Source organism: Oncorhynchus mykiss, chromosome 3, assembly GCF_013265735.2.
Source record: "Oncorhynchus mykiss isolate Arlee chromosome 3, USDA_OmykA_1.1, whole genome shotgun sequence".
Lineage (NCBI taxonomy): Eukaryota > Metazoa > Chordata > Actinopteri > Salmoniformes > Salmonidae > Oncorhynchus > Oncorhynchus mykiss.
The window spans coordinates 51,471,047-51,481,389 of NC_048567.1; the positions used below are offsets into that span (position 1 = coordinate 51,471,047).

A 10,343-nucleotide genomic window follows, 5' to 3' on the forward strand; every position below is an offset into this window, starting at 1 on the left:
GGGAGGTCTTATATCTACTGCCTTGCCTGAACCCACGCTCACCGCTCAGACACAAAGGGACACCTGAGCAGGCGAGTTCTGATCGAAGAGGCCTGCCACTCAGCGAGGGGATCAAATGATCCCAAGCCTCCCCCTCCAGGGGTAAGGTTACACGTGGCACGGGGTGTGTGTCTCTCCCTGTACCGGACCACAGGACACGGAAATAGGGGGTGACGTGGTCACCTGTCCTTACAATCTAGACCGAACATAACGGCCAGCTGACAGTCTGTTAGTCTATAGGGTGTAGATCACTCAGATGTTAACAGAAAAGTAATCTCCAACAAATATATAGTCACTCTTATTAATAATTTATCATTAAGTCATGATCAGTGTATTAATATGGCTTTAAATAATAATACATTTGTCAGACGTAGTAAAAAATAAAAAGAACGAGAATGAAGAAGGAATATGACAATAAATGAACAGAAACCGACACCAAGTAAATTTGTTATTTTTATTGCGTATTGTGGTGGAATCTTTCTCTCATATTGGAGGTCCAGTGAGAGGTCTGAGGTGACTTGAAATCCTGGGTGGTGAATCTATCTCTCCTCACCACGTCTCTCTGGCAAGCACGTATGTCTTATTCAGTGAGGTGTGCATCAGTCCCTGAGAGAGAGGGGTAGAGGGCGGGGGTCAGAGTGTGTGTAGAATAAGTAGAGGAATAGACCTCATAACCTATGTATATGTACACTTCCCTATGTACATACACTTAGGTTGGAGTCATTAAAACTCGTTTTTCAACCACTCCACAAATGTCTTGTTAACAAACTATAGTTTTGGCAAGTCAGTTAGGACATCTACTTTGTGCATGACACAAATCATTTTTCCAAAAATGGTTTACATACAGATTATTTCACTTATAATTCACTGTATCACAATTCCAGTGGGTCAGAAGTGTACATACACTAAGTTGACTGTGCATTTAAACAGCTTGGAAAATTCCAGAAAATTATGTCATGGCTTTAGAAGCTTCTGATAGGCTAATTGACATCATTTGAGTTAATTGGAGGTGTACCTGTGGATGTATTTCAAGGCCTACCTTCAAATTCAGTGCCTCTTTGCTTGACATCATGGTAATATCAAAAGAAATCAGCCAAGACCTCAGATTTAGAAATGTAGAAATGTTCAGAATTATCTTACTGTATCTTCTCACATAGAATTAAATTACTGCAGTCATCATTCACCATTCAGTTCCTATTGGGCAAAAACATAAAGTAAAACACAACTGAAACCAACTGTAAATGCATTCAACGAGTTTGTAGTCACAAGCTTGATGAAGTCATTGCGTGCTAGGAATATGGGACCAAAATACTAAACTTCTGACTACTTTTTAAGTGTGTGTGTGTGGGGGGGTGACATTTTTTGCTGGAGTATAGAACCAAACAAATATTTATTTTTGCAACACTGTCCAAATACATACAGAGGGAAGTGTATATTCATACAGTAGTAGATTGTAATAAATATCAGGGCTGGCTGCAGGCATATGCAACATAAGTGGTCGCATAGGGCTGCCTTTCCCAAAACCCCCAAAATTGGGTTGTACATCAGCAGTTTTTCTCTTGTTATGTCTGTTATGACAGTCACAAAAATGTTTTGATTGGTAAGTTTGTCTAGCCAGCTATCTAACTTAGTAATCATGGATGAATACTGACCAGGCAGGCAGTGAAGGTGTCCAGGGGCCCTGACCTCCAGGGGGCCCACATTGATTTTGTTAGTCACACTCACTCAGATATTATCAACATGGCATAAGTCATGGAAAAATGGGTAGATATTCAGGAAATGTGCTGTAAAACTGCTATTTTGTTCTCTCAAAATGTATAGAATTACATAATTTAAAAAAATAAAATGGCAACATTTGGTAACATGTTCTCTACTTCTGATGGCAAAATGTGTAGAATTGCAGGAAATGAACATTTCAACCACCATCACTTTTCTTTCAAACATCATGAGGGGGGCCACTAAAATGTTTTGCCCGTGAGGTGGGGGGCCCCCCAAACAAATCCCGCTTAGGGCCCCCAAAAGGCTAGGGCCAACCCTGATAAATATAATGAATAATGTGAAAAGTTGAAAAAAAAGGCAAGTGTAATGACCACAACTCAATCTGACTGAAATTGTAGATTTAAAAAACTAATATTTTTGTCCAAAAATATCCTCATATTTCGAACAGATGTTCGAAATCCAGTCCAGTCCAGTTACATCCAATTATGCTAACAGAGCATCACAAGGACCGTGTGTGTGTTGACCCTTAGAGTTAGTCTACCATTATATGTCAATTTGCTTTTCTTCAGTTGCTACACTGTTTCCAATGTCATTTCAGGTATATCAGTCACGCTGGGTAAAAGGGTGAAATGCCCAACGGTTTGGGTCATTTCAACGTTGTAGGGATTTACAGGATTCTCCTCACAGTTACAGTTGTGACCCCTGGGTTGGGGTCATTGGTTGTAGAAAGGTTGTAAAAGGGTTGCACAGGGGTTACTTATGGAGCTCTGCGAGGGAGGAAGTGTGTGCAGGGCTGGAGTCTCCCAACGCTGGTCCCCCTCTTGGCCTCTCCTTTATGGGACAGGGCCAAGTAGATGCCTGGATGAGACAGGGAGGAAAAGGTGGTGTAGTGGTTCTCCTCCAGGCTCTCCTTGAACAGACATTCAGATGAGAACTGTACCTGCGGGTGGACAAGATGATATGATCAGAAAAGCAAATGTCTTTATTGCATTACTATACCCCATTTGTAACAGTCACGTTAGAGTCATGTTAGATGTACTCAATTGTACTCACTGCTCCGTGTGCGATGCCCTCTTGGCTCATACAGATATACAAGCCAGTCTTGATGCCTCTGATGCCCACAACACCACGCTTCATGGCAAACACCTTCAGCAAGCCTGCAGGATGCAAGGGATGGTGAGATACAGTCTAACGCAGAGTGACACACACACACACACACACACACACACACACACACACACACACACACATGCAACAGGTTAATGATCTTACATCAAGGGCTTCCAGGTCTGTTTCAAATCTGTTCTCTGAAATGGACAGTTCCTTTGACACAACGGATATACAGAACAACTGATATACTGTATATTGTTGTCATCAATTAAAGGGAGTTCAGCATAACTTACTATGTTCAGTTGGTTCATGCACTCCTCCTATAGTTCCATTGGACAGGACCTGGAGATGGTATCCTATCCCAACACGGCAGTACAGCAGCTGTTGTTTGACCAATCCTCTGATTGGATGAGGAGGTGGCACACCTGCAGAGAGAGAGAGAGCGAGAGAGAGAGAGAGAGAGAGAGAGAGAAAGAGAAAGAGAGAGAGATAGATAGAGGGGGTGCGAGAGAGAGAGATAGATAGAGGGTGAGCGAGAGAGAGAGGGAGAGAGAGAGAGAGGGAGAGAGCGAGAGAGAGAGAGAGAGAGAGAGAGAGAGAGAGAGGGGGAGCGAGAGAGAGAGAGAGAGAGAGAGAGAGAGAGAGAGAGAGAGAGAGAGAGAGAGAGAGAAAGAGCGTGGGTGTAAGAAATAAAACTGTGGACATGTGCATCTTATCAGTGGAACTAAAGGTCTTGTCACATCCTGACCTTAGTTCCTTTTTTATGTCTCTGTTTTAGTTTGGTCAGGGCGTGAGTTGGGGTGGGCATTCTATGTTTTTGTTCTATGTTTTGTATTTCTGATTTTGGTCTGGTATGGTTCCCAATCAGAGGCAGCTGTCAATCGTTGTCTCTGATTGAGAACCATACTTAGGCAGCCTGTTTTCCCACTATGATTTGTGGGTAGTTGTTTTCTGTGTCTGTGTTTAACCATACAGAACTGTTTCGGTTTTCATTCATTTCTCTTGTTCTTTTGTATTCAGTGTTCGGTTACATTTAATTAAAATATGGACACTTACCACGCTGCACATTGGTCTGATCTTTCCTACTCCTCCTCAGAAGAGGAGGAAAACCGTTACAGAACTACCCACCAAAAAAGGACCAAGCAGCGTGGTAACCAGGAGCAGAGGGTTCTGGACTCCTGGACTTGAGAGGAGATACTGGAAGGCAAGGGACCCTGGGCACAGGCTGGGGAATATCGCCACCCCAAGGAAGATCTGGAGGCAGCGAGAGCTGAGCGGCGGCGATATGAGGCAAGGCAGCAAAACAGGCACGAGAGGCATCCCCCAAAACGTTTTTGGGGGAGGCATACGGGGAGATTGGCGGAGTCAGGCGATAGACCTGAGCCAACTCCCCGTTCTTACCGGAAGAAGCGCAGTACTGGTCAGGCACCGTGTTATGCTGTCAAGCGCACGGTGTCGCCAGTACGCGCTCATAGCCCGGTGCGCTATAGGCCAGCCCCCCACAAGTGCCATGCGAGAGTGGGCATCCAGCCAGGGCATATTGTGCCGGCCCAGCGTGTTTGGTCTCCGGTACGCCGTTTTGGCCCAGGGTATCCTGCGCCGGCTCTGCGTGCTGTGTCTCCGGGGCGCTGGGACGGTGCAGTGCGTCCTATGCCTGCGCTCCGCCCGTGCCGGGCGAATGTGGGTATTGAGCCTAAGGGAGAGGTGCGAGTGGTATGCACCAGAGCTCCAGTGCTCACCCACAGCCCGGTTCAACCTGTGCCTGCACTCAAGAGGGTCCGGGCTAAAGTGGGCATCCAGCCTGGAGGAGTGGTGCCAAGGCTGCGCACCAGAGCTCCAGTGCTCCCCCACAGCCAGGTCCATCCGGTGCCTCCCCCATGCACCAGGCCTCCTGTAGGTCTCCCCAGCCTGGTGGGTCCTGTGGCAGCCCCACGCACCAGGCTGTCTTTCCGTCTCCTCCCTCCAAGTTCACCCGTCTGTCCGGAGCTGCCAGAGCTGCCCGTCTGTCAGGAGCTGCCAGAGCCGCACGTCTGTCAGGAGCTGCCAGAGCCGCACGTCTGTCAGGAGCTGCCAGAACCTCAGTCACAACAGTTTAAAGCGGTCTGGCTTAGGAACTTCACAACAGGTGTTTTTTTTTACCTTTAACTTCCTAATGAACAAACATCCAACAAACACCAGCAGCCGGTTGGGAGGTCATTATGTTACAGTATGTAGGGCCAACAGTTTATAGGAAAACCTCTGGGCCCTAGTAATATTATATCAGCATGATGCAAGAAGACACAACATTTCATCTCATGTTGTTCTCACCTTTCTGCTTTGGGTCTTTCATTGACAACCTCCAGAGGACTCGCAGTTGATTGCCCTGGTCTTCATTTGCATCTGCACAGTGATAATCCATACACATAGCCCGTAGCATCATCAGACACGGGAACAGCAGGTGAGCATCCATAGTGATCAGCATTAGATGCCAGACCTGGGTTCAAATACATGTGTATTTGAGTATCTGTTATGTCAAATACTTTTCTCTGTGTATTTGATTATGATATACTCAGCCCAAAACAATAACTTTTATTTGAGTGAATGGTTATTTGTAAAAACCAAATAGTCTACCAAAATGTATTTGAGATTATTTTCTAATACTTATTTCAAATACTATTTTCAAATACCTGGGTAACATGCATGGGAGTGTATTTGAGTCAGTGTATTTGACTATTTTCAAATACTCTCCAAGTGTATTTCCAAATACATTGAAACATTCAACTACTTGTCTATTCAAATAAAAATAGATCTGAGTACTTACTTTGAATGTATGTGAAAGTAATTGCGATATTTGAAATAGTACTTGAACCCTGGTCTGTTAGATACAAATCAATGGGCACCAGTTCCATTCTGCCATGTTGACTGCAAAGGCTAATACAGTGAAGTTAAGAACACAGTCCTTCCATTCGACCCACTCCTGTCACCAGACCCACCAGTCAAGTTGTGGTGTTGCGGCTGTCAAAGTGCACCCAACCCTTGATACTTTTCCTAATCCTCCTCCAACCAATGCTGCTGAACGAGATGTACTCCAGTCAAAATAAACACCCCTGCTCCTCATGGTCAGTGTGCCTTCTCTCTGCCCTATCCACTTCCTCCCCTCTCACTTTGCTTTGACACTGCACACACACACACACACACACACACACCACTGTCCGTATGCCATCACATTTATAATATACACTTTGCTCTATGTCTCTTTTGAGAGGTGGCCCTGGTTAGACTTACAGTACATGCCCTTCCCATGTCACTAATTGTTCAAATACAGATTAACCTGATGAAGAGTTTTGTTGTAAAAGATATACCATTAGAATGCTGTAACACTAACCTGATTTGAGTTGGTATACTATCATTATTTTGAATAAGTTTATCAGGGAAAAGTACAGAGACAGATGAACCTAATGACGTTGTTGTTTGGGTATGCGTGTGTGTCTTTGACAGTCTTTTGACATACAGTGTTGGAAATTCTAAGACACATAGGCATTATAATAAACAACAATATTGCTTCTGACAAAACATATGCATGCTTTATCACAGGGGTACTCAACACTTAATCTACGAGGTCCGGAGCCTGCTGGTTTTCTCTTCTACCTGATAATTAATTGCACACACCGGGTGTCCCACTTCTTAATCGGTCCCTGATTAGAAAAATGCAGTGGAACTAGCTTCGAGGTCCAGAGTTGAGTTTGAGGGCTTTATCAGATAAAAACGAAATAAAAACTCATCCTCATTCTCTGCCCACCAGACATGCGTAAGGCTACTGTACCCTACAGTATCGGTGAGATTGCATGGCAGGCCTAATCACTGGTCTGTGCTGGTCTGCAATCAAATACAGAGAGAGAGAGAGTGTGATTAAGTGCATTTAGGCTGGTTATTACGTGTCTCAGACAAGATTCAAAACTGGTGGTGATACAGGACGTTTGTTGCGTAGACCCTCACCTGACCTTTGAGTCTGAAAAAATGTGAGACTGATCATTGAGATAAAGCAAGGAAAACTCCATCTCGTTTTTTATCTTTATGAGACTGACGTCTGTCTGTGAGCCAAATCGTATCGTTCAGATAAGTGAAAGGTCGATTGATAAAGAAAAGCAAACAAGTGGTCCTGTGATCATTCTTTGAATTATTGTCATTTTAAATAGCAGGTGAAATAATTACTGATGATAAACAATTATGTACAATTTAGCTTTTTGTTATCAATAAAAATGATCAAAACGATGATCCTCATCATCATCATGAAAATGTTATACTGAATGTTCCCCTGCTCAGACAGTTCATTGCACCATCACAGATGCCCCTCTCTCGCATGCCTGCCTCAACTGGGGCAACAATAGAGATTCCTGTTTTTCTACAGTCAAAAACTACAATAGCCACAAGGCTGTTGACAATCAAAGCAGCCTGACTGCAGTTGTTTAACACAGAATTCAGCCTATTTCCTGTAGTCTAAAAATTATTAAATGTTTTGTGTCATGTCATAAACTTTATATTCGATTTCTACTTCAAATGGAGCAGACTTAATATCAGTAATAACATATATTAAATCATATGAAATAATGTCATTCAAATAAGTTCACCCACATAAGTACACCCACAATTTCCCCACCTTCTGGCAAAACACAGGTGAGTTCTCATAGACTGCTAACCTACAAAGCATTACATGAGTTGCTCCTATCTATGTTTCCGATTTGGTCCTGCCGTGCATACCTACACATACGCTACGGTCACAAGACGCAGGCCTCCTTACTGTCCCTAGAATTTCTCAGCAAACAGCTGGAGGCAGGGCTTTCTTCTATAGAGTTACATTTTTATGGAATGGTCTGCCTATCCATGTGAGAGACGCAGACTCTGTCTCGACCTTTAGTCTTTATTGAATGTCGTCTAGTCCAGGGGTGTGAAGGTGAATGGAAAGGCACTGGAGCGACTGTCTCTGCCTGGCCGGTTCCCCTCTCTCCACTGAGATTCTCTGCCTCTAACCCTATTACGGGGGCTGAGTCACTGGTTTACTGGTGCTCTTCCATGCCGTCCCTAGGAGGGGTGCGTCACTTGAGTGGGTTGAGTCACTGACGTGATCATCCTGTCCGGGTTGGCACCCCGCTCGTGTTAGTACCGTGGGGGAGATCTTCGTGGGCAATACTCGGCTTTGTCTCAGTTGGTGGTTGAAGATATCCCTCTAGTGGTGTGGGGGCTGTGCTTTGGAAAAGTGGGTGGAGTTATATCCTGCCTGGTTGGCCTTGTCCGGGGGTATCGTCGGACGGGGCCACAGTTCTGACCATAATTTCATCCTCCTAATTCCTGCTTACAATCAAAAATTAAAGCAGAAAGCACCAGTGACTAGATCAATTTTAAAAAGTGGTCAGATGAAACAGATGCTAAGCTACTGGACTGTTTTGTTAGCAGAGACTGGAATGTGTTCCGGGATTCCTCCAATGGCATTGAGGAGTACACCACATCTGTCATCGGCTTCATCAATAAGTGCATCGATGACGTCGTCCCCACAGTGACCGTACGTACATTCCCCAACAGAAGCCATGGATTACAGGCAGCATCCGCACTGAGCTAAAGGCTAGAGCTTTTAAGGAGCGGGACTCTAACTAAATCCCGTTATGCCCCCCGACGAATCATCAAACAGGCAAAGCATCAATACAGGATTAAGATTGAGTCGCACTACATCGGCTCTGACGCTTGTCGGATATGGCAGGGCCTGCAAACCATTACAGACTACAAAGGGAAGCACAGCCGAGAGCTGCCCAGTGACACGAGCATACAGGATGAGCTAAACTACTTCTATGCTCGCTTCGAGGCAAATAACACTGAAACATGCATGAGAGCACCAGCTGTACCAGAAGACTGTGTGATCACGCACTCCACAACCGATGCGGGTAAGACTTTTAGACAGGTCAACATTCACAAGGCCGCAGGGCCAGACGGATTACCAGGACATGTACTGCGAGCATGCACTGACCAACATAGTGCCTGAGCCCAAGAACACTAAGGTAACCTGCCTAAATGACTACAGACCCGTAGCACTCACGTATGTAGCCATGAAGTGCTTTGAAAGGCTGGTCATGGCTCACATCAACACCATTATCCCATAAATCCTAGACCCACTCCAAATTGCATGCCACCCAAAAAATCTGCAGATGATGCAGTCTCTATTGCACTGCCTTTTCCCACCTGGACAAAAGGAACACCTATGTGAGAATACTATTCATTGACTACAGCTCAGCGTTCAACACCACAGTGCCCTCAAAGCTCATCAATAAGCTAAGGACCCTGGGACTAAACACCTCCCTCTGCTACTGGATCCTGGATATCTTGACGGGCCGCCCCCAGGTGGTAAGGGTAGGTAACAACACATCCGCCACGCTGATCCTTAACACAGGTGCCCCACAGGGATGCGTGCTCAGGCCCTACTGTACTCCCTGTTCACTCATAACTGCACGGACAGGCACAACTCCAACACCATCATTAAATTTGCAGATGACACAACAGTGGTAGGCCTGATCACCGACAACAACGAGACAGCCTATAGGATGGAGGTCAGAGACCTGGCCGTCTGGTGCCAGGACAACAACCTCTCCCTCAACGTGATCAAGACAAAGGAGATGATTGTGGACTACAGGAAAAAGAGGACCAAGCATGTCCCCATTCTCATCGACGGGGCTGCAGTGGAGCAGGTTGAGCGCTTCAAGTTCCTTGGTGTCCACATCACCAACAAACTAACATGGTCTAAGCACACCATGACAGTCGTTAAGCGGGCACGACATACCCTATTTCCCCTCAGGCGACTGAAAATATTTGGCATGGGTCCTCAGATCCTCAAAAGGTTCTACAGCTGTACAATCGAGAGCATCACTGCCTGGTTTGGCAACCGCTCGCCCTCTGACCGCAAGGCACTACAGAGGGTAGTGTGAAAGGCCCAGTACAAGCTTCTTGCCATCGAGGACTTCTATACCAGGCGGTGTCAGAGGAAGGGCCTAAGAATTGTCAAAGACTCCAGCCACCCTAGTCATAGACTGTTCTCTCTGCTACCACGTGACAAGCGGTATCGGAGTGCCAAGTCTCGGTCCAAGAGGCTTCTAAAACAGCTTCTACCCACAAGCCATAAGACTCCTGAACATCGAGTCAAATGGCTATCCAGACTATTTGCATTCCCCCCCCCCCCCCCTCTCCACACCACTGCCACTCTCTGTTGTCATCTGTGCAAAATCACTTTAATTAACTCTACTTACATGTACATACTACCTCAACTAACTGGTTCACCCTCACTTTGACTCTGTACTGGCACCCCCCTGTAAATATTGTTATTTTTTACTGCTGCTCTTTAATTACTTGTTACTTTTATCTCTTATTCTTATCCGTATTTGCACGTATTTGCACTTATCCGTAACTGCACTGTCGGTTAGGGGCTCGTAAGTAAGCATTTCACTGTAAGGTCTACT

At 45.4% G+C, this 10,343-nt stretch overlaps 1 protein-coding gene across 1 annotated transcript; it reads right to left on the reverse strand.

Annotated features, from left to right (window-relative positions):
• Window positions 1-1,101: 1,101 nt before the first annotated feature.
• On the reverse strand, window positions 1,102-7,464 carry fgf9 (fibroblast growth factor 9). Its single transcript, XM_036974557.1, has 4 exons — window positions 5,176-7,464; window positions 3,162-3,293; window positions 2,812-2,915; window positions 1,102-2,698 (listed from the first exon to the last, which is right to left on the reverse strand). Exons 1-4 carry the CDS (start codon window positions 5,327-5,329, stop codon window positions 2,516-2,518), a joined length of 573 nt encoding a protein of 190 aa, XP_036830452.1. The 5' UTR covers window positions 5,330-7,464; the 3' UTR covers window positions 1,102-2,515.
• Between the last annotated feature and the right edge of the window lie 2,879 nt (window positions 7,465-10,343).

What these genes read in the sequence shown, in the direction of transcription:
- fgf9 (XM_036974557.1), bottom strand. Translation starts at nt 5,329, where the DNA reads ATGCTGATCACTATGGATGCTCACCTGCTGTTCCCGTGTCTGATGATG. An exon ending in GAAAGACCCAAAGCAGAAAG is followed by an intron (nt 3,294 to 5,175) that starts GTGAGAACAACA and finishes CTCTCTCTGCAG; the next exon opens with GTGTGCCACCTCCTCATCCA. An exon ending in AGGGCATCGCACACGGAGCA is followed by an intron (nt 2,699 to 2,811) that starts GTGAGTACAATT and finishes GTCCACCCGCAG; the next exon opens with GTACAGTTCTCATCTGAATG.